This window comes from Carassius carassius, chromosome 32 (genome assembly GCF_963082965.1).
Source record: "Carassius carassius chromosome 32, fCarCar2.1, whole genome shotgun sequence".
Classification (NCBI taxonomy): Eukaryota; Metazoa; Chordata; class Actinopteri; order Cypriniformes; family Cyprinidae; genus Carassius; species Carassius carassius.
Genome location: NC_081786.1, coordinates 25,527,997 through 25,553,458, shown reverse-complemented (window position 1 = coordinate 25,553,458; position 25,462 = coordinate 25,527,997). Strand labels below are relative to the sequence as shown.

The following is a 25,462-nucleotide window of genomic DNA, read 5'->3' as shown; positions in this document are numbered from 1 at the left end:
GACGGCCCTGCCAGCCCCCTCAGCCTAGTCACCAAACGACGAGACACACCTACAAAAAATAAATACAAATAAAATTAAAATAAAAACCTCAGGTCGCTGTACCCGACTGGCACTTAACATTGAATTAAGATACCATTACCAAGTGCTGATACGGAGTTAAACACTTTTGTGTTGCCATGAGGAACTTGCAGCTGCTATGTATGTGATATGACAGTAGTTTTCTCAAATGAAATGGTAAAATGCTAATGAAGTGAGAGATTTATAGTTTTCCAATAGCATTTCACCTGAGCATTGCGAATCACGTGTATGGCTTTGTTCTCAGTATCTTCTCCAAGATAAGCGCAGAATGAATGACAGGCTTTCTGTTGTAACATTGCACAAGGTAAATAAGGGTGATATCTAGTGGAGTAGAGTAATGATAAGATATCATTTTAAATGTGTGCTGAAATAAATATCGTAAAAGACCGATTTGAGGCTTTCGAGAATATCATTTAAATAAAAAGTATTAATCGGAAAAAAAAATTTTTGGCCCAACCCTTATAATGAGTTGGAAATTTTAGACAAATGCTTAATAAATGCACTGTAACTAAACCCATTAGGTTTTAGTAGACTAAATTTACTGTAGATTTAGTCAACTAAAACGAAAAAATTCAGGGGCCGGTTGCACCAGCTGGACGTAAACCCGGTCGTAAGACTAGGCTGGACGTAAAATACACTAAGTCGTGCATAGAATTTATACCCGTTGCACCAACTCAGCGTATTTGCATTGCATTGTAATTTATTATATTTTACTTAACCTTGATTTAAAACCGTCAAGGGAATTTGCAGGGAGACTTCAGATTTAAAAACGTGGACCTGTTCGGAAATGTTTACTCAATGAAATCATGGCGCGGTGGCTTCACCTGTTATGATGTCTTAAGCAATTCAGTTCTAAATAAGTAGTTGAAGTCATTGTAGCGTGAACGTCGTCTCAGATAGATGTATAACTGCAGAAGAAAGTGTCGCGTGGATGCATATTGTCTACGCCGGACGTAGTTGCGCCTGATCGTGGTGCAACAGGTGTAAATATTTATCGTAAAGCTGGATGTTGCAAAGCCCAGTGTAGGACTTACACCCAGGTTTTTTACGTCTAGCTGGTGCAACCGGCCCCTGATGACTAGGGCTGTACAAAAAAATCGAATGCGATTTTCATGCGCATCTCATCAGTAAAGACGCTCCTGTAATTAGAAGTATATCTTCAGCATGAGCGTTCAGATCAGGGTTGCCAGGTTTTCACAACAAATCCTGCCCAGTTGCTTCTCAAAACTAGGCCAAATGCGTTTTCCAGGAGGTTCCCCGATAAAAATTGCTTCCCGGGGTAAAAATATAAAAATTTTTGGCAGGGTTGCCTTGGTAAAATTAGCATTTTATGCGCTAAATATAACATTATTGAAATTGGGGTTGCTTCAAACCGCGGACATGAAAAACAACCGCAGACTTGGCACTGGTTCAGGTGGAGTGGCAGTTACTACACAGAGCCGTAGTCTACCGACAATTAACACAAAATCGCTTTCAAAATCGACAAAGAATCACCTGCGATTTTAAAATCGATTTTGTGTAGATTGTCAGTGAATTCCGACTCTGTGTAGTAAATGCCAACCAGTGTTGCCAAGTCTGTGGTTGTCGAAGCGACAATACCAATAACATGATATTTAGCCCCTAAAATTCGTATTTTACCAAGGCAACCCTGCCAAAAAACTTATATTTTAATCCCGGGAAGCAATTTTTATCGGGGAACCTCCTGGAAACGCGATTGGAATAGTTTTGAAAAGCAACTGGGCAGAATTTGTTGTGAAACCTGGCAACCCTGATCTGAACGCACGTGCTGGAGATATACTTCTAATTACAGGAGCATCTTTACTGATGAGATGCGCATGAAAATCGCATTCGATTTTTTGCACAGCCCTACTGATGACTAAAATATTCAAACTAAATGGCATTTTTAGTCAAAAGACTATGACTAAAACTCAGTATTTGTTGTCAAAATTAATAAATACTGCACTTAACTAGCAGTCCGTGGCCACAAAGAGGGAAGAAAAAAAAAAATCACATCAAGTTTCAATTAAATGTACCTCAGAATTTTCTCAAACATCAACAGCATAAAAGACTCCAGTATATAGAAGAATCAGCAGCATTTATTTTGGTATAGCCTATGTATTAGGGCTGTCAAAATTGCTAAAAATAACGTTTGAATATTCCCTCTAAAAAACACACAAATATTCGAACTATTCGAACATCTGGTTGCGCATGTTGTCAATGACGCACATTACGTCAAAAACAGGACAAAATAATACAAAGAGACATAACTACTTGTATAGGTAGTCTATTTAAGTTTAAACATATGACAACGTATTACCTACACAAAAACAAGGAAATCAACTAATGGCAAAGACTGCAGACCTCAAGCTCTCTCACCCTCACGTTCTCTGCGCATAATGGTTTAAATGAACAAACAAATTTTTGTGCAAGCAATTTAAGGTCACAACTGTTGTCCCAAATATAGCAGGCTTCATTCAGTGATTGAAACAAATATTATTAATATTAATTGAAGTTTTACAGCATATAGAACTGACATTGAATGCTCAGAGCAAGCTGTGCTGTGGTAAACATGGAACTTTTCCTTGACATGAAACGATAAATAATCAAACCTCGGATCCATTGCTTGACAGAACTCCCCGAAGCCTGCCCCATCCGCGATACTGATCGGTCTCATGTCCTTACAAATGAACGAAATTACTTTATCCGTTATGGCCTCTTGTCGTGTTTCAGACAAAGTGCTTGCGGCGGGCGATGCAAAGTAACGTTAAGTGTCAAGACATGACTGTTTAGCTGGAGTTCCACACATTATGCCATGCTCATTTGGGTGCACATTTTTGAGATGTGACATGTTGCTAGTGGTCGAATGGTATGCTAACTGTATCTTAAATAGCTTGCATACAACTTTATCTTGCGGGTCAACAATTTTACCTCACTTTCTCTGCTGCGGTCGAGTTGGGCTCTGCACTTGCTGGCATCTTCCATGAAGATGCGTCAACTTTCAGCAGTGATGCTGTGCCAGACAGTGCGACTCCTGTGACCTGTCCCTGAACCCTCAGACGCGCACTCGCAAAGCAGACAACCACGCCTCTACTACCGCGGGCATTTTTTCCACTTTTTTTTCATTCGAATATAAATTTTCACCTTCGAAATTCGTTTTTTTTTTACTATTCGAATACATATTCGAATTTAGAATATTCGTCGACAGCCCTACTATGTATACCAATTATATCTCTCAATCATTACTTAACTTCCAAAGTTTTATTAATTCGGTGATAGCCGCTGGAGAGGAAAACACATGCATCTCAGTTCCATGGAGACATTGGAGCTTAGCAGGATAGGCAAAGCCTCTGAACACATCACAGGCTGCGTTTTTTCTAGACATAGCCAAACTCTCTGCGTTTCTTCAGCACATCAGCAGATACATCCTGTAAAAAGCACAGTTGATTCCCATTGTAGCTGACATTGCATTTTGTTTTGCGCTGCTTATAAAATCGGCTCCTTATCCGCATATTGTAGGAAGTGTACCAGAACACTTCGTGCGGGGCAAATTTGCTCCTGGGAGGGGGCTGAGAGACATACGGGCTCTCTCAATCTCGAAATGTGAGTCAGGTGTATCGTCCAGCCATTTTGGCAGCATCTTTGTGAGAAATTGTGCATCAGACTCAGGACCTTCAGCTTTCTCAGGTAGGCCAATGATTCTCGGTTTTTTGTTTCTTTCTCCGTTCTCTAGGTCATCTACTTTGGCTCTAAGTAATGCAAATCTTTTGTCCAAAAATGCAATTCTGTTGTCGTGAGAGAGCATGCAATCTTCGGTTGCAGAGACTCTGCATTCAGCCTCAGATAAATGAGTCTCATTTGACGCCACTCTGCCAGACAAATTAGAAAGGGCTTCCTGTATTGAGGTAACTGAAGTAGAAATATCATCCAAACGTTTATCAAACGCACTAAACCTGCCGTCAATATCGAGAACGAGAACGGATTTCGGTCAGCATGACTTTGGCCTGATCTGACATGGTCTCCCCTCCATATTAGCGTGCTTTTTCTTTAAGTTTCTGGAAGGCCGAGAGAACATAGAGGAAACTCCCATGTTTTTTAGTGTGGGGGCATTATTAGTTATTGTTGGGACAGTATACTTTGAGTAAGAATCAAGAAAAAAAGAAGGAAAATTTCAAAAGAAAGGCAAATGGCATGGAGCTATCGAACTAAGCGGCCATTTTCAAAGAGATCACGTCACAAATTGCATCTATAATGTTGGCAAGACTTTCACATTAAATGCAGTTCTCTACTCCGTTTTTCCACTCTGGATTGAATACTCTGTTTAAAGGAATGTGTGTCAATGTAAATTTTAATATAAATGACTGGGAACCTTTTGTGTATGAATTAGGTATTATAATTAAGCACAGACATCTACACACCAAAGTAGCTGAATCACTGTGCTGAATGTGGTTTTACCTCAGCAGCTGCTTTTAGCTTCATGCTGATGTACAAGTTTGAGTCCTCTCGGTCTCCCACCTAGAACACAGCATCAACATTCAACATTCAAGCAATTTAAAACTTCCACACATTACATTTTTTGATAAATGTTTTTAGTAATTTCCTTTTTTCCAGTTTAAGCTTTTTAACTAAACATTTAAACAAAGCAATACACAAAAAAATATATGTAATTGTACAAAACTAAAAATGTACACAGATTAAAGTGCAAAAGAATTATAAAGACCAATAGGTAACATTTTATATTTAGATCCCATTAGTTAACCTTAGTTAATGCATTAACATTAATAATGAACAATAGCTACATTTGATACAAAGAGATATTAAATCTTTCTAAAAAAAAAAAAGAAAAAAAAATACAACTTAATGTAAGCTTGAATTCATTAAATTAACCCTCTGGAGTATAAGGGTATTTTTGGGGCCTCGAGAAGTTTTCTCATGCCCTGACATTTGTGCTTTTTTCAGTTTCTTATAAATATCTAAATGGTTAAAAAGTCTAATCTCACTGTAAACAGCACAAACTGGGCTGTAATAATATGTGAGCAGCATGTATGTACATGATTGTGTTTTTGAGAAAAAAAATGTTATGCGTGGTTAGTGAAAAACTAAAAATGTTAGAACACTTGAATAAGGCAAAAAAACACAAAGAACAATGGTTCCCGGGATTTTTGGGAACTGAAGCTTGTAGCCTAGAATTTTTCTTTTTAAAATCATCTTGTTTACTCACTTACAGAAAACAATATATTGATGTAAATTTTCTTGACACTTTTTGTTGGTAAAAGTCATATGCGAGTAGGCGTCAACTACCATGATTATCATTGTGATTTACACCTGAGAAGACAAAGGCCCGCATAATGAGCTGCATAATGAGCCTTTCAGTCATCTGTGTGGCTGAGAGGGAAGAGTTACAAGAAAGAATGAGAGGACAAAATAAATCTATATAATTTTATGTTTGTAGTTTATTTAGAATATATTTATTATCCCACAACATAATTTAATATCCACTTGGGGGAGCAGTTAAACAGTTTATAAGGAACAATCAAAGCTGACTTTCAAACAATTTTTTTGCACCATTAATCAAGTCACACAATCCATTAGAAATCCTTTTAACAATCTTATTTTCTACCAAAAAAAAGCATTTATTGTTATTATTATTATTATTAATGTTGAAAAGAGCTGAGAATATTTTTCAGGTTTTTTAGGGGGGATAAATTAAAAGAACACAATTTTGTGTTACATTTGTTACAGTTACATTTATTTGTTACATTTATATTATTTACATCAAGCTTTTGAATGGTATAGTATTGTATATTGTTATTGAAACTTCATAACATTTCACTTGATTATGCATTTAGTCAGGAATTATAGTTTGGAAAAAGTCTAACTAGTAAAATGTTTACACGTTATGTGAAAACTAGTACAAGTATATAAATAAATAAAAAGAGACTTACTCATGTTTATGATCTCTGCTGAATAAAGTGATCATTCTTTTTTTTCTGAGGAAATCCATTTCTCAAATCCTCAACTACATCACATCTTTTTGGGGTGAATTATGTCTTATTCCTCTCATCGCGAAGCAAGCAGTAAAATAAAAACTTGAAGAACAGTCTCGCTGCTTTTTCTTCTGTGTGGGCGTATTCAAGCCGCGCGCTTCAGTTTGAATCTGAATAGCGCGTTCAGCGCGGGGCGTGGTCACATTAGATATAATGAAGGGAGACATGAAAAACGGACATTGCGTTGTTTTCATATGGACTACTTTATCACAGAATATCTGTTTTCGGGGGCACTTGTTTAGTTTAAAAGTAGACATGTCAAGCTTTTTATAGATATCTCTCTCATGTCTCTTCGTTGAGTATTCACGGAGTTACAGTTCATTTTAATGACATGTTTGTAAATGAAGATCAGCGCAGACAAAGGCTGCAGACAGCACACCTTGTTTGTTATCTTTATTTTATAAGTGCACAAAGTTTTGTTGTTATGTCTGTATCCAAAAAAAAAAAAAGTAGACCCTTTACAGATTCGATTAATGTATTGCTCTTATCTGTACGATTAAAACTGAAAGTGTAATTTAAGTTCTTTTCGGGGTTATCAGGAGAAAATGACTCATAACGTGTATCCGCGTTAATCGACTCCAGAGGGTTAAAAAAAATAATAATAATAATTTGTGAAAAGTTGCAACTTTTGATTATAACAACTTGTTATTAAATACTGAATTTACCAGTGGCAAATGTAACGAAGTAATAATACTTTGTTACAGTACTTGAGTATTTTTTGGAAGTTTCGTACTTGAGATTTTATATTTCGGCCAAATTTTACTTTTACTCCACGACATTTCCTAATTAAAATGTATATTTTTACTCTGATACATTTCCTTGAAGCATATTCGTTACTTACTAGAAAATAGTCAGAAGTCAGAAGAACACGCACTGATGGAAAACAGGTTTGACGAATCAGTGGTCTGGTGCTTGCAAGTTAGGCTCCTAAAAGCACCTTTGCTCATGTGCAAACAAGTGCAGGCACAACCTCGAAATCCCAGGCGTTCTAAATTGTAGAAGGCAAAAGTGCTTCTGGATGCTTTTTATATTTATATAATTTAATATAATTAACTTAATCCAGATCACAGAAACAATACTGTTTTTCTGCAGATATACACATGGTAAAATTTTAATAATTTTATACAAGTTCAGTAAAGCAATAAGTGACATACATTTTAGACATAATATTGTTCGTTTTTGCTCAATTTTGTTAAAAAAAAAAAATTGTTTCATAAGACCAATAAGTCCACACAGCACTGTTTTGCATCTCTGAGCAATGCATGGTGTTTACTTATTGAATTAATCCGTTTTTGAACGAATCGGTTGATAAAATGATTCCTTTATTCACTCATTAAAGGGATACTCCACGCCAAAATTAAAATTCTCATTAATCAGTTACCCCCATGTCACTCCAAACTCGTAAAAGCTTTGTTTGTCTTCAGAACACAATTTAAGATATTTGGGATGAAAACCAGGAGACTGTCCCATAGACTACAAAGTAAATTAAAGCTGCAAGCAGCGATGAACGGGCCCTCGCACCCGGGCTCACCGCAAGCAAATGGCTTTAGTAAAAAAGTGAACGTCGAGAAATATGCATTTGAAGTTGTAAATATAAGTGAAATATGTCAAAGTGATTTATATCTGTCAATCTTCCTGCATGGTGTGTCCTATTGCCAACAGGTGGCGCTATGATTATAACTGAATACTGGCCTTTACACGTCTTCAGGCTATGACTTTCAAAATATCTGAAGTTTGGAGAAGATCGGACATTTTATGCCGAGTTACAACAACTTCTATTCCCATGGCGAGACATCAAATTTTGTCACAGCGCCATGGACACTCCCTTTAACAAAAACTCAAGATCTCCACAAATTAACATTACAAAGACCTTTAGATTAGACTGACCAAAATAAAATGTTGATGTCATTAAATTTCTAGGAGTAGTTTGTTACAACGTAAAACATGTCACTTCCTGTTGCCAGCAGGTGGCACTATGGCTATAACTGAATATTGGCATTTAGATGTGTTCAGGTCAAGAGTCTTATCCAATATGTGAAGTTTGGGGCAGATTGGACATTGTATGTCTGAGTTACAGCAACTTCCTTTTTCATAGCAAACATCGAAATTTGTCAGGCTGCCATGGACACGCCCTTTAATGAAACCTCAAGTCCTACGCAATTTAACATCGCAAAGGGCTTTAGATTACACTGACCAAGTTTGGTGTTGATCTGAATAAATCTCTAGGTTAGGTTCGTTAAAGTACAACCCCTGAAAATGGCAAAAACAACAATTTTGCAGGGAAATTCAAAATAACTGACTTCCTGTTGGGATTCGGATTTCGTACCAAGAGTCTTTTTTGTAGGTATTTGTGTGTTAGGCCATGTGTGTGCCAATTTTCGTGCATGTACGTGAAACATAGCTGGAAGGCTGTTGATTTTCTTAGTATAGGTGGCGCTGTCGAGTCATTTCGCCACACCCTCTTCTGAATCCTATATCAGACGTAAATTTTCACCAGGTTTGACGCGTGTGCAAAGTTTCATGACTTTTTGAGCATATTTAAGCCCTCAAAAATGCGATACATTTTGAAGAAGAAGCGGAATAATAATAATAAACGGAGCAGATACAATAGGGTCCTCACACCATCGTTGCTCGGGCCCTAACAATAATAATAAACGGAGCAATTCCTAGGACTTATCACCAATAATGATGAGACTGCATACAGACAGGAAGTTGAACATCTGGCAGCATGGTGTAAGGAGCATAACCTAGTCCTTAACACCAAGAAGGCCAAGGAAGTGATTGTGGATTTTAGGAAAAAATTTAGGCAATGCCTCTTCTACCTGAGAAAGCTGAGGAGAGCTTAACTCTCTAAGCAGCTCCTGGTAAATTTCTACCACTTGTGCTATTGAGAGCGTGCTGACCTATGGATTGTTGGCGTGGTTTTCCTACTACACTAAGGCCAAACATTAGGCACTCCAGAGGGTGGTGAGGACAGCGGGAAATTATTCTTAAAAACAATAATCGTTATGCCCTGTGGACTGGCAATATAAAAGTTTGCACTTTATGGACTATCACATTTATATTGTGGAAGCTTCTAATGTTATTTCATTGTTATTTATAACAATGACAAATAAAGAATAAAAGAAAAAGCTTTTACAGGTTTGGAACGACATGGGGGTTAGTGATTAATGACAAAATTGTCATTTTAGGGTGGAGAAACAATTTAACAGTCAAATGTTTTAATCCTGAATGAATTAGCCGTATGAATGAATCAGTTGAACCTCAATGACTCACTCATTAACAATCACTTGCTGCCACCTACTGGCAGTTTTAAATTCACATTGACTTTTTTTTTTTTTTCAAATATCAGCATTCAATTTTTTGTTGAAAACAAAACATTAGGCCTATTTATGCTTATGTTCCTGCAGTTTAAATGTATCCATGTCCCCTCTGAGATACATTAAACTGTGTAAATGCATCTAAATCCTATTTCAGATACAGATTCCAGAAATGATTTCTTGTGTTGGAATGAAAGACACAAAGTACCATATGAAGTGCTTATTCTAACCCAAAAAATACATAACGGAAGAAAGGGTTAAAAATGAACATAATCTTGCTACTCAAGCTGTGTATGATTTTTTGTTCCACTTTGCATTTACTTCTATTTTTAATTTGAATACTTCAGTATGTTTAAGATTAAGAATAAGAATAATTTTCATACTTAAGTACAATAAATAATCACATACTTTAAGACTTTTACTCAAGTAAAATTCTAAATGGTGACTTCAGCTTCTACCAAAGTCATTTTTACTTGTGTATGGCTTTCAGGTACTTTATACACCACTGGAAACTATGATTACATTAATTTTGAATGGAAACTTTTAAAAAAAATTTAATTGCCAGTTTATGATAACTAATGAATTAATTAATGGTAACTTAAAAAAAAAAATAATGTAAAGTTTGACTGAACAATAAAGAATCAAGACATTTTCACATATGATCTAGGGCATAATAGTTGAGTTATTTTGGCCACAACTTTCTCTGGGTTTCAGCTAATGGAATGATTTTTGGTGACAAATCTTATTTTGACACATATTTTGGGAAAATGCTTTGAAAATTAAAAAAAACCTTAATACACTGTGGGCAAATTCACTACCCTTTACGTTTGTGGATGAAAACATCCACTAAATTAAACTACTGTAAAGATCAGATGAATATTTTTTTCAAATTGTTTTGCATAGATCTATTAAATCAACCTCAGTCTTGATCAAAACTACCAAATGTTTAAAAAAAATCCAAGATTTTAACTCTTTAATTACCAAGTTCATAAATGATGTCACTGATTTGGGAAAAAAACAAAATGACATTTTCAATATAAAAAGTGATTGTGGACTGGATATTTTTTACCTTATCACAGTCTTGGCCATGTCAAAGATTAGCAACAAGATTGGCTTTGATGCATTGTTAGTTTTTTTGCAGCATTAGATTTGATTTTTTTCTCCCTCATTTATTGTTGGTGGATGTTTTTGCCCCATTGACTTCCATTATAATGACATTTTTTTGATTGCAAAGCCATGACACCATATAATCATGCATTCTTAACTGTTTGTGGTTTTCCCTTTTGGGAAGAGGTAAAATTTGTTATATTTACAGTTGATCACTAAGTGGGACCATTAACCCTTCAGATAGGCCTGTGCAAAAAAAGGCTTAGTTTCTGGCTTGTATATGGAGTTATATGGAGTATAACAGCAAATTATGCCCACGATAACAGTATCATGCACGTTCATTATCGTGGTATATCCCATTACCGAATACCGGCATAATTTAATTTGTATCTTTGATTTATTTATTCATTATGTGCTATTGCTTGCAGTTTGTTCTTATTTACTGACTGTTCATTTGTTCACATGGAACTAAGAATTGTAAAATTTAAGTGGTATCTAAAATGTTGGTGTCACATAAGATTTATTTATAAGAATATAAGATAGCATGGGTCAAAAACAATGATAACAGCAACCGTTTTATTATTATTATTTTATTTTTTTGGTAGGGCAAGTAAACATTTTAACCACTGGCCTGACGGGGCCAGCAGGAAAAATCCTTAGCGTTGAGCCCTGATTTGTCATGAAATGACAACAGCAGTTCACAATGAAATGAAATGGAGAAGCAAAGCAAGTATTCAAGCTTGATCTCAGTTCAAGGAGACCAACCTAGCAAACACAGTACATTCCGCTATCTTAACTATTTGGTTTCTGTTTGGTTATTTAATTTATTTGAATTTTTACTTTTCTTTTTTTGAGAACCAAATAAAAACATTTCAGGAAGGTTATTTTTTAGGTTTTATATTTTACAACCATAAAATAATATTCCCAAAATATTGCAGGGAGGTTATTCTTATTGTTAAGGCAATAAAAAGAAAATGAACTGTCCCATTTGCCTACAGCAATTAATCCTTTATTACTCAAGTACAAAATTACTTGTGTAAAACAGAACAATTTAGGGATGCACGATTAATCGTATTTTAATCTCGATAACGATATCCACCTTTCTCGATTAATTAAAAATAATCGTCACGATATTGGCCAGCTCGTTATGTATCCTGAAACATGTTTTTAATTTTGCGTTTGCATTGTCTTGCATTGCTAACAAGTCTTCACTAGCGTTCATGCTTGTGGTTGCCAGATGTGAAGAGCTTTAATCCCCAAAATAGTTTTCTCCTTCAAGGATACACTTAAAAGGAGTTTTTAAAAAATCCTGGCGTTTTATTTAATTTGTGCAATCTGGCAACCCTGTGCGCCCTCACAGATGGCAGAACAAGCGTTGATGATTATAAGAAAACATACGAGTTTAGCAATCTATTCACAGCGATATTCTGCTTACATGAAAGTCTCATAGACAATGTGTGCTTTTCACAAGCCATTTGTAATGCTTGTGTTACCAAATGTGCCATGTTCAAACTTCCACAGAGTTTCAATAATGGATCTATTGTGTTTGAGGAATAAATGTGCTTGTCCTACCTGTGACAATACAATGGGGAAAAATGTATATAAATTGGAATTGTTGGAATTTATATTAAGAGTTTCTAAAGTTTTTACCAGTTTTCGTGTTGAAAATGGCATGGCAATGTTAGTTTTCAGTGTGTATTAACGATCTTTGAACAAATTTACTGTGCGAGGCTAAAATGGCTAAAAAAGGCTAAAACCAGCCTAAACTGTTTTACTGATTTTAGTTGGTCATCCAGCCCAGTCTTTGCTGGTCAAAAGGCTGGTTTTAGAGGGGTTTTGACCACTTCCTTAGCTGGTCAGGCTGGGAGACCATCTAATTTTAGTTTGTTTTTTTCCCAGCAGGATAGAATAAGCTTTATTAATAATCGTGATTATAATTTTAATAAAAAATAATCATGATTATCAGTTTAACCAATTATAGTGCAGCCCTAGAACAATTACCATCATGTTCGTCAGTACTTCAGAAATGATTAACTGTCACTAATAGACAGGTCACCACTTACCTGTAACACCACAAGACCTGGTTTGAAATTGGGATGAGTCATTCTCATGCCTTCCACCTCTTCCTTCAGTCTCCCTCTTACCTGACTGAAGAAACAAGGATTCAAAATGAGTTTTGCAAGACATGGGTGTGAGAAAAGTAGACTATACTGACTTACATATGCATGTACTTATGATATCAAGTTGAGTTTCTTTCTCTCAAATCTATTACATCACACATTTTATATTAATTAATAATAGGGACATGTCAGACTAGAATATAAATAGTACAGCTGCTGATAGTTGGTTTTGAAAATACGCTATTAATAAATTAAAGGAGCATTTAAATCACAGTATAACACAAAGTCAACTAAACAACAGGGAAACCAATCTGTCCTATTAGGAAGCATAAATTTAAATCAGTTTCACATGATCTGGTGAAAATGAATGTGACAATGGGTACACTGGAGAGGAAACTGCAATTTTTCATTTGAGAGCTACTTAAAAATGACAAAAAAAAGCGGACTAAAGCTACACATGTTATCTAATACATAAATCTCTTAATGTGTCAATCCAGGTGTTATACATGATATAACATGGTATAATACACGTTAATGTGCTGGACACACAATGAAATCAAGTTTTATACCGAAAACCAACAAAAAGTTACATCACTTCTTGTTTGCATAAATATTCATTTTACATTTATTCATTTAGCAGACGCTTTTAATCGAAAGCGACTTACAGATGAGGACAGTGGAAGCAATCAAAAATAACAAAAAGAGCAATGATATATAAGTGCTATAACAAGTCTCAGTTAGGTTAACAGTACACGTAGCATGGGATTTTAAATAATAAAAATAAAAAAATTACCGATAGAATAAAAAAACAGAATAGAGCAAGCTAGTGTTAGAGATCTTTTCACATACACATACACACACACACACACAAACAATTGCATAATAAATGAAAAGAAAATATAATACAAAAAGATTAGAAAGGTAGGTAGATTTTTTTTAAGAATAGAATTAGAATAGTGAGTGTTAAAGTTAGAGGGTCAAATAAAGATGGAAGAGATGCGTTTTCAGCCGATTCTTGAAGATGGCTAAGGACTCAGCTGCTCGGATTGAGTTGGGGAGTTCATTCTACCAGGAGGGAACATTTAATTTAAAAGTCTGTAAAAGTGACTTTGTGCTTCTTTGGGATGGCACAATCAAGCAATGTTCACTTGCAGAACGCAAGCTTCTAGAGGGCACATAAGTCTGAAGTAACAAATTTAGGTAAATGGGTGCAGAGCCAGTGGTAGTTTTGTAGGCAAACATTAATGCCTTGAATTTTATGCGAGCAGCTATTGGAAGCCAGTGCAAATTGATAAACAGAGGTGTGACGTGTATTCTTTTAGACTCATTAAAAATTAATCTTGCTGCCGCATTCTGAATTTATTGTAAAGGTTTGATAGAATTGGCTGGAAGACCTGCCAAGAGGGCATTGCAATAGTCCAGCCTGGACAGAACAAGAGCTTGAACAAGGAGTTGTGCTGCATGTTTTGAAAGAAAGGGCTTGATCTTCTTGATGTTGAATAAAGCAAATCTGCAGGATCGGACAGTTTTAGCAATGTGGTCTGAGAAAGTCAGCTGATTATCAATCATAACTCCAAGGCTTCTAGCTGTTTTTGAAGAAGTTATGGTTGATGTGCCTAACTTGATGGTGAAATTGTGATGAAACGATGGGTTTGCTGGAATCACAAGCAGTTCTGTCTTGGCAAGGTTCCTGGTCCATCATCTAGGAAGAAATGTCTGTTAGATAAGCTGAGATGCGAATAGCAACCGTCGGATCATCAGGATGGAATGTGAGGTAGAGTTGAGTGTCATCAGCATAGCAGTGGTATGAAAAGCCATGTTTCTGAATGACAGAACCTAATGATGCCATGTAGACAGAGAAGAGAAGTGGTCCAAGAACTGAGCCCACTGAGAACTGAACTGAGAAATAAAAATGATATTCGAATTTCGCAAAAAAAAAAAAAAAAAAAGTTCACAAAACCTAATTGTCACTTTCTGTGATTCTCCACGGCATATTTGAAGGTGTATGCAAGCAAAAAAATAATTAATGAATGATTAAGGGGCCATTCACATATCGCGCCTAATAAGGCGTGGAAAAGGCTATGCGCTCCACTTTCTCCTTTCCAAAGCGCTCGGGCAGAAGTCCTCCTGAGGCGACGCGTTCTCTCCATGAAGAAGCTGAATGTTAAGTTCTTGTCACATGACCTGCGGTGCACTTGTGGCATTCTGAAAGTTGAGATGTTTTTAACTCGATGCTGTGCGGACGCGCCTGGAAAAAACGGGACCGCGTCGCACCGGGTACGCATCGCGACCGCGTCGCTTTCATTATGAGCGCGCATATAATTGGAAATAACGAACTTGAGCATGCAAAAGACGCGATATGTGAACGCCCCCTAAAAGAACTGCGGTCTTCTACAGTACTTCAAATATGCCGTGGAGAATCACAGAAAGTGATCCAAGAACATTGTTGCAGCATCTCTCAAGCAACGAATAAACACCGCTAACTTGGAGAATGCAGTGAAAACTCCTCTTCTCGCGTCTGCCCTAGACCCTCGGCACAAACATCTCCGGTTTCTCGATGAAAACATGAGAAGTAAGAAAAAAAAAAAACATTTTCCTTGATGCGAATGGTGCGGATGCAGCCGCCACCAACGATGAAGAAGATGCAATGCCCACTCGTCGGAAAAGGCTGAGCCAGTTTTCCAGCGATGATTACAGAGAGTCCAGCCGAGACGAGTGGAAACAGTTCTTGCTGGAGCCATTTATTCCACCAGATGAGGATCCAATTCAGTGGTGAAACGAAAACACGAAGCGCTTCACAAAACGTATTCGCTTAGCACACCGTTATTTGTGAGTCCCGCCAATGTCTGTGCCGTCAGAGCGCGTTTTCTCCGCGGCTGGCCTTATTGTTAACAGACTAAGGAGCCGACTTTCCCCCAATCATGCTTACATGCCCGTATTTCTTAACAAGAAAATTTGAAACAATAGAAAAAAAAAGCAAAAAAGATTTGCTGACAGTTTAAAAGTTAAGTGTAAGCTACATTCTGTACAATAGCCTAATTGCTGCAGGATGCTTTACGTTTTTTCTTTGTTCACTTTTTTTTTTTGCTTTTAATCTGTACTTTTGTTTGTTTGCACGCATTGTTAAAGGTTTTCAGCTACAAAACACGATGTGTAATGTTCAAGCTTATTGTAAGCTTGTTCAAAATGACGAAAACAAATGTTGCTGAAAAATAACGTCTGACACATTAAACTTAATTTAAATAAACGAATATTCGAATATTCGTTTTTTGTGAGCTCAAATATTCGAATGTGATATTTGTGGAAAACGCCCATCCCTAGTCAAAAGCAGCAGACAGATCAAGCAGGATAAGTACTGAAGATTTGGATTCTGCTCTTGCCAGTCTTAGAGCTTCAACAACTGAGAGCAAGGCCGTCTCAGTTGAATGCCCACTTCTGAAGCCAGATTGGTTGCTGTCAAGGAGGTTGTTGTTTGTGAGAAATGTAGAGACTTGGTTGAACACAGCTCGTTCAAGTGTTTTTGCAATGAAAGGAAGAAGGGAAACTGGTCTGTAGTTCTCTAAAAGAGATGGGTTGAGGTTGGGTTTCTTAAGTAGTGGAGTTATACGTGCCTGACTAAATGATGAGGGAAAAACACCAGTGTGGAGGGATGTGTTGATGATGTGAGTGAGTGCAGGTACAACTGCAGGAGAAATGGCTTGAAGGAAATGAGATGGAATAGGATCAAGCGGGCAAGTAGTAGGGTGATTAGAAAGGATGAGTTTTGAGACTTCTGCCTCAGAGAGTGAAAAGAAGGATGTAAATGAGTTTATGTTTGCTGGTGATATGAGCTTGACTGATTGTGGTGTGGAAAATTGTGCACTAATGTGTTTAATTTTATTAATTAAAAATGTTGCAAAGTCGTCAGCTATTAGAGATGAAGCAGGAGGTGGAGGAGGAGGACAAAGAAGTGAGGAAAATGTTTTAAAAAGCATGCGAGAGTTAGACGAATTGTTAATTTTGTTATGGTAGTATTATGTAATATGGTAATATTCATAACATGTTATCTACTGATGTACTGTTGAAATAAAGTTTTGACCAAAAAATAAAAAATTTAAATAGGAAATTTACATTGTTGTTTAGCACATGCTTTTATACAAAAAAGACTCCCAATGTGAATGTGCACAGCGATGCACAAAAGCCAGGCGTAAAAGCATAATTAAAAAAAAAAAAAAAACTGGCTGACCAATGGCACTTTTGTTCATGTGCATGGAGCTGCTGAAGTTACCGTAATACATGACAGTGGCGCTCAAGCACAAAATGGTCTTGCCGAGCACACATTGATACCTAATGATGAAGAGGAAGTAAGAAGATGCAGAGGCAAGATGAATGTAGAGCTTCTGGTCTCATTGGTGTCTGAACACAAAGAGCTTTATGACAAACATGACAGCAACTACAAAAATCTTGATAAGAGGGGGTTGTTATGGACAAAGGGTATAGAAGATCAAGAGGCGAAACTCTGTAGAACATTCTATTGCAACAGCGGTGCCCAGCAGCAGCCCTACACTTCCGCCATTTTGGGGTGAAAGCGACTCGGCAGTGCACTAGCTTCTACTGTAGCTAGATAAAGTTAGCAGGAGCACAAGACAGTGCTATGTCCCACTTAAAAACACACAATATTTTTACACTTTTGTGAATTTTTACCTATCAGGAAAACAATGAAAGGCAAGATTTTTACTGTGACACTGATAGTTTTTGCCCTGGATTGCCCAACATTGCATTCTTTAGTTCCACTTTGACCTCTTTTGTTGTTATTCTGTCTATTTCTGTGTATCTGTGCTGTTATCCAGTTGGAATTTTCACCCTAAAATGGCGTCCGTGCTATCAAAGGGCCACCTAGGGTCGATTCTTCTGTGTGACAAGTGAGTGTCAGAAGCGTAAAGTTGCACAGTGCTACTTTGTGTACCAGGGTTAAGGATATGCCAGTATAAATTTTTCCTGTTGCGATTAATTGATTATGCTTTTATCACGGTATACATGGTCATAACAGGTTAAAATAACTTTTTTCTTATAAAAAAATATCTGAACATTTAAATACAATAAATCAACACAGAAAAATATATACATTTAGTAGTTTTACACAGATTAAAGTGCAAAAGAACTATAAAGACCCATAGGTATCACTTTGAAAAAAAAAAACCTCATTAGTTAACCTTAATGCATTAAAATTCACAATGAGCAATAGCTACATTTGCTACAGAATATATTAATCTTTGTTCAAAAATACTTAATGTTAGCACATTAAATAACACAGTTGCAACTTTCAATTTTAACAAGGTGTTATTAAATATAGGAATACCTAAGATTAATAAATATTCAGAAGAATTTTTCATTGGCAGTTTATGTTAACTAATGAAGCTCTAATGTAAAATGTGAATGAACAATAAAGAATCAAAACACGTTCAAACAATATCTAGGTTATGTTGTAGTCCACATTAAAATGAAAAAAAAAAAGTTTAAAAAAAATAGCATTCTAAGTCAAAATATTTGGCACTGTGATGAACGCCATAGTAAATCCACAAATCTGAAAGGCTATAAAATCTTTAAAAAATATGTTTTAGAAAGTAGTGCAGCTGCTTTATTTATGGAGTTTCCAGGGTAAGGGCTGCATTTTCTGCAGTTTAGCACCATCTGCTGTCAGAGAGTGAATGTGCTTTCATTCAACGAGTCTCTCACGATCGCAAAAACGTTGATTAACAGGCTCAGGTGTGTTTGATCAGGGTAAAAATAAAAACAAGAAAGCATCTGCGGAACAAAAGGCTAAAGTCAATAAGGCAAGAAGTAGGACCTGTATAAATATCGGATCAGTTTTCCAGTGCTGGAGAGAACTCAAGGCCTGCTATCAGATCATTCAAAGCAAGCGCTGTGAGCAGCATTTCAGACAATGCGCGTACAGAGAATGAATTCATCTTTCGCGTATCGTAACTTCTGATTGAACACATACACACACACACACACACACACACACACACACACACAATTATATCAAAATAATTGTCTCTGCAAGTATTCTCGTGAACACAGTCGGTTATGTTTTAAGTGAACGTATACAGTGGCCTGCTGCTCAGAGAAATTTGCTGAACCGGATAAATCTGTCTCTCTCTCTGTGTTTTTTAAACGACGTGAAAGGGGGCGTGTTTCAAGATATGCAATGGAGTAGACCAAACTAAACAGGGAGGGAGGGAAAAACACTCATCCAAACAAATGTTTCATTAAATTGGTGGTATAGCCGGCTTTGGTTGCAATACTCTTATCACATATGTTGCACTTTGCTGACTCGGTATCCACTTTTATAAAGTGTAGCCACACTTTAGACCTCTTTGGCATTGTAAAATGGAAATGTTTTAAGAAAAAACAACTACACTTGTGTTGTGTGACTGCGAGTATCTTCAGAAATCCTCCCCGTCACGTGGTGGTGGACAGCCAATCACGGCAAATTTAGGTCCTTACATGAACGTATGCTACAAGCTCACACAGACACAGCCGCTTGGCAAAAAAAGAAAGAAAAAAAACGGCTGCTTAGCTTTTGGAACCAAAAGATAAATAATTTTTTCGATATTCATAGTATCAAAGTTTTTCGTTCGATACCATAAAGGCATCGAAGTTCGGTACCCAGCCCTACCTCCGGGCAGCTATTTCAGACTAACAAGACCAGGCTCCTATCTAAATGAATGGGCATAGAGTCAGAACTGCACTTTCACTGGTCACCGGGACATAAAAACTGCATGTCTAGAAACAGCAGTAAAATGTGATGAAAATCGCTGAAAGATTTTGATGACTTTGCCCCAAAATAAGGTTTAAAACGCCTAAACTCTCTCGGTTTAAATCTAGATTAAAAACGCATCTCTTTCGCCAAGCATTTGAATAATGTATCTTAAATTGTGAGTGTAGTTGCATCTGATCAAATGCACATTTTTATTCTTTAGCTTGGGTTAAACTAATTAGTTTTACTTTGTTGGATCAGCAGCTATGCTAATGATGTCTCTATTTACATCCCGTGGTAACTAGGATTTACACAAGCTCCAGTCTGGATCCAGAACACCTGAGAAGAGATGATGCTGACCCCTCAGAGGACCTCAGATGATGCTAACCCTGAATCAACAAACAGAACTAACAAATATTGCTACAAGTGTGACTGCATCATATGATAATTATTAATAATGTTCATCGTCTGGCTGACTACAGTACGTCTTGTATACATTTTTCTACAAATCCTGTCATACGTGCACAAACTGACAGTCACCACTTATAAGCTATTACTAAATATTTTAGAAACATAATTTTCTGTAAAGTTGCTTTGTAACGATTTGTATTGTAAAAAGCGCTATATAAATAAACTTGAATTGAAAAAAAATAATCCGGAGCGCCTTGTATATGGATCAAGACGCTCCGTTAAAATGTTGACAGTCCCTTTAGCACAGCTCCATCTAGTGGATGCATAACGCAAACCCAGTCAAATGTTTGACTGCAGTATCTTCTATTCTATGCGCCTTATAATACGGTGCGCCCTATATATGAAAACAGTTCTAAAATAGGCCATTCATTGAAGGTGCGCCTTATAATCCGGTGCGCCTTATAGTGCGGAAAATATGGTAAGTATTGTAAAATTACTTGTATATAAATTGCCTAGGCCTACATTCAAACGAAGACTACATTCATTCTTAAAAAAAAAAAAAAAACCTGTGACGACATCTGTTTACACGGATGTCACACTATGGCCTGTGCGTTCGCTTCGTCTCATACTCTCAGTCAGAGTCAACGGTTCGCGCTTGGTAATGATGGCTGCGGCTGCAGTAAACAAAATGTTTGCGGTCACTGTTCAAAGTCATACGGGTTCGGCACCATAATACATCTAAAAAGTTCATTGAAACAGCTCGACACCGCTTTAACTTGGCACGAAGTTCTGGAAAAACTGTGCCCAGATCTTTTTCCATCCCTTCTCCCATCTAGTCTAAAACCGTGACCGTGTCGACTGTCACTTTATGTTCGAAAATCTATTGCACGAATCAATTGGACCAACCATCACAAGTTTTGAAAACGAAAATAGGAAATAGGAAACACCCATCACACAGCAGTTGCAGCTTCGGACACACACGCATAACAGCAAATAATACTTACGCACAATGTTTCTCTTTTTACAACAGAAATGTGAATTCTGCCGGTATTCAGACAGTCTCATGCATACAGATTCGGGCTAGAATCGCCTATGCAATTTTTTCTTGTTGTTGACATTTTTAATCGTAAACACAGCCATGTTGAAGCCTGCAGTAAATGTTTTGCATTGTTATGGCAGTCCACTCTGCTTATTGTTTTTCAAGAATACTTTCAAACATATCTTTACCAATATATTGAACCTTTGTACCTAATTTTTTTTCTTCTCACCTGAAATTCCTGCAATTAATATGTTTTTGACAAAGATTTCAATTTGTTTGTGGTCTATATAGCCTGCATCAAAATGAGGTTTGCAATGATGCGCCCGAAGGCACGGGTTGAAAACCCAGTCAGTGATGTCACGATATGCTAATTTGTTTAAATTCATAACTATATAATCACCATCAACAAAATTTGACTTTTTTTTTTTTTACATTGAAATTTGAAAAAAAAAAAAAAAAAAATAGACCACCCTACCAAGCCTTTTTTAAATGTTTTTTACTGTTACTGCAAACCAAAAAATTTTTAAGGATGGCCTGATTGGCAATCCAGCGGGAGGGGCGGGACATGTACAACCGCCATCTTTGCCGTTACGGGTTTTCCTTATACAGTTGAATTGAGGATTGAGGAAGTGGCATGTCTCTTATAAATTGTCTCTGGCACAATCCACCTCCATCTCATCAGGAGCATGCCCAGGTCTGGCAGGCACAGAGACTCAGTGGGTAGAAGGGGTGTGCAATATTAACAAAAAAAAAAAAAGATTCTCATTTTTGGGACTTTTGTCAGTAAGGATAATTAGAAAATATTTTGCTGACTACGTTTTTGCACAGATTTAGGCCTGCGGTAAAATTAATGACAAATTAACTTTCCTATTACCAGGCAATATTTGACTCATTTAATTGATTTCGAAGGACAATTTTATTAGAGCAAATTTGTCTAACATTCACATCATATTTTTTGTGTAATTCTTTAATTTTATCAAATGACATAAGACAACATAATAGGACTGTTAGCAATACCATGCAGAGGTGATAAAGTAGCATCTGAAATGATGCATCTAAACCAACTTTTCATGCAGCTCAGAGGTGGCAATTTACACTGGAACTGCATAATAATAATTTCTAGCTCCAAACTTCATAGCACACCCTAAGTAGCACCGTCTCCGCAATAGAAGGGCCATGGCTCAGGCATTCTGTGTTGAGTTGTCCACATGTTGACATGGGTGCTCAGGTCTTTCCCCTAAAGCTCAAAAGCAGCTCAGGTGAAATGAAAACACATTGTTCAGACTGTCAGACCAAATCCCATTATTTGTTTATCCTACTGGAATCTGTTTTAAATAATTGACAGTCCATACTGTATTGTATTACAACATGTTGCCGTCCCACTGGATTATTACATATTATGAGGCAGCAGCAGAAATATACACAAATCCGACGAAACACGTAAGTAAAGCAGTGCCGCCATTACTGCGTGCCTTGCTGCTAAGGAAGTAGCAGAAGTAGCATGTTGGTCCAGTAGGCGGCTGTAGCAGATGTTAGCTGTACGAAAAGTTATTTTTACTAAAGTTTTTTTTAGTACGTATGCTTGTCCAGTGATGCCAGGAAGAGCGTGTTGTGTGGTTGGCTGTTTTAACAACAGCACAAAACTACAGGGGCCCGTTTCACAAAGGAGGTTAAGAGAAAACTTGGGGAGTATGTTAACCCTGAAATGAGGGAAACTCTAGGTTTTCTGTTTCTGAATGGGAGGTTTGACAAACCTGAGAAAGCAGGGAAAGTCCAGCCTGTTTCTGAAAGAGAGGTAACATATATTCCGAGTCAGTTACCGTAGTAACTTACTCTATGAACCTAACCTGGTCAGGAGCAGGTTTTCTTCGAAAAACCGAAGAGATTCTTTCGGTCTCCTCCCCCCTTTTTAAACACTTTATTGATGCACGCTGGAAAAATTCTCTTCTTACAAAGGGTTTTTCTTCTGCTACTTTTACATGGTAAATAGAATATATCACGATTTTCACTGTAAATTTTTTTTATGTAAATAGCATCTAGAGCTACTTGCACTTAGCCTACTGTAAATAGGATCTATCGCTAAGAAAGATTGTTAATTCCACTTAGTGTAAATAGCCACTGCCGTATTTTTCTTACTCTATTGGCAGATCACATGTAAAATAAGAAAAATGCACTTAAAATATTATTATTAATATTATTTTATATATATTTTTTGCCCATGAGATACCATAAAATGATTAACTATTAGTTCATTAATCTAACGTTCTGCCAGTTTTCACCTGTGATATTATAACACTGAGAAGAATTATATTTGTATCGAGTCTGAAGTATGCAGACGGCTTTTTGGCGGGAGCTGTTGCCATGGTGAATCATAATATCGGCGCTTCATTGATAATGGCTTTTTATAGTTGTGGTGCACGCGCTTAACTCAGAGTCAGTCAATTTAGAGTTGATTAAACCAACTAATTTCAGCTGTTCTGTAACCAAAAACTCAGAGTTTCTCATCTCAGAGTTCGAGTTTAAACTCAGAGTTGGTTGAACCTCCTTAGTGAAACGGGCCCCAGGCCTGAATAAAACTGTTTGTGAAATTCACAAACCTTTGTTGCACATTGACTGCCCATGTTTACGGCCATACGGATTACACAGAGTTCCTGGTTGAGCGGAGGAGTATTTATTGTTTGAATTTCGTAATCAAATTGACAGAATCTGAGAGCTATCATAAGTAACCTGCTCTGTCTAGTCTGTCGGTCTCCGTGTCCTCTGTGCTTTGCGATTTTTCTGTGCGTGAGAAAATGGATGTGTGGAGTGAGAGCATGTGAAAAGCGTCAATTGCGTGTACCTCACATTTTATTGCATTTGTATTAGTTGTTTGAAGAGTAAAAATAAATCAGTGGGTCTTAACGAAATTACAATCGCCAAGTCAGTCGGACTAAAAGGGGAAAAAATTATTAATTGGGTCAATCCTAAATTGACAGGGTCGGTCGGGTTATGGCAAACAAGAATATTTTCAAGGATGGCCTAATAGTTATTTGAAACTTGTGAAGCTTGTGAACATATTAGCAACACAGCTAGTAATAACAGCGTTCGGTTTTATTGCGGTCATCAATTAATACACTTCTTAACTACATTACATATTTTTACATTATTACATTATGTTGTCAATAAATTACCTTTATCAGTAAGTTTTGGCCACTGCCTGACATCATCTACCAAATTTTCCCTTGTTTACTTGGCATGAGAAAGTCTAATCAGAGTGGTCAGGCTGAATTGGATTTCCAGAAATGTCATGTGAATTCGATTTCAAACCACATATGAATGTGACTTGAAAATCAAATATGATTGGAAATGCACAGAAATAAGATTTGGACATACAATCTGAACAAGGCTGAAATTGCCCATAGATGTGAGTGAGAATATGACCGTCTCTGTCTTTGTGTGTGGCCCTGTGATGAACTGTCCATCTCTCTGGAAAATACTATACAGTACAAAAAAAAAAATAGCCATAAGATAAAGAAACATTTTAGATACTGTATAAAAGCATTCATGAATGCACTGCAAGTAACTAAATTGCTGATTTACTGACTTTGTCATTCTTTCTTAAGTAATAAGGGTCATGTGATGTTTGGTCTCCTTGAATGTATAAGCCTATTCAAAAAAAAAAAAAGCAAAGAGTTGTACTTTTTTTTTTTTTTTTATGTCTGCACCGGTTACATAATAGTCTTTTAGACTTTAACATCGATACATGCGATCAATGAAAACAAAGTCAACGTCTCGAAGTTCAATATGTGCCCAAAAAACCTTAAAACAATCACAAATTTTGGGGGCATGAAAAAACACATTCAACTTTAAACAGTAACGTTACGTGAGAACATGAAGCGTGTAAATAAAAAATGATTTCAAGGCTCTATCAACATGACATGAATAAAAAAACTCAGAAAAGAAAATAACTTACGCTGAGATCGTTTTCCCGCTGATGATTTGGGCTGGCATCGTAAGATTTTAAATGAGTTGCGAATTTAAAGTGAGATTAAGTTTTGTGTTCGGCAGTTTACACTGTTAACAGAGAGCACGTGTTGAACTCTTTTTCCACTTCTGTCTTGAGCTCTAGTCGGTGTGCGTCTGACGTTACGATTTGAATCCGCCCCTGCGTTTTTGAATATCATTAAGTGCGTATTACGTCAAAGATGTGTTGCTGGCTGCACCAATCAACATCCAAGAAATGAAGAATGCAACAAAGGATTATGCTAGATAATCTATCTAACAGTGTTATAGGAAGCTATAAATAGGTGGAAGATTGGTCAACAAGTAATTCATGCTGTTTAATTAATGCTATTTGTACAATAATAAAATTATATATATATATATATATATATATATATATATATATATATATATATATATATATATATATATATATATATATATATATATATATATATATATATATATATATATATATATATATTACTATTTAAAATAACTGCTGTCTATTTGAATATATTTAAAAATGTAATTTAATTCCTGTGATCAAAGCTGAATTTTCAGCATCACTATTCTACTCTATAGTGTCACATGATTCTTCAAAATTCTTTCTAATAGGC

General features: G+C 36.6%; 1 protein-coding gene across 3 annotated transcripts in view; it reads right to left on the bottom strand.

Moving 5' to 3' along the window:
* Nucleotides 1-24,992, bottom strand: part of mthfd1b (methylenetetrahydrofolate dehydrogenase (NADP+ dependent) 1b) — an 81,155-nt gene extending 56,163 nt beyond the window's left edge. For 2 of the 3 annotated variants that reach the window (XM_059520833.1, XM_059520835.1), the window contains exons 1-3: nt 24,814-24,992; nt 12,613-12,697; nt 4,531-4,590 (exon numbers count right to left, since the gene is read on the bottom strand). In XM_059520833.1, the coding sequence (XP_059376816.1) occupies nt 4,531-4,590; nt 12,613-12,697; nt 24,814-24,851 (183 nt within the window). In that variant the 5' untranslated portion in view covers nt 24,852-24,992. The remainder of the gene's footprint in view (nt 1-4,530; nt 4,591-12,612; nt 12,698-24,813) is intronic. The other variant, XM_059520836.1, reaches the window with a different exon arrangement.
* Nucleotides 24,993-25,462: the final 470 nt, after the last annotated feature.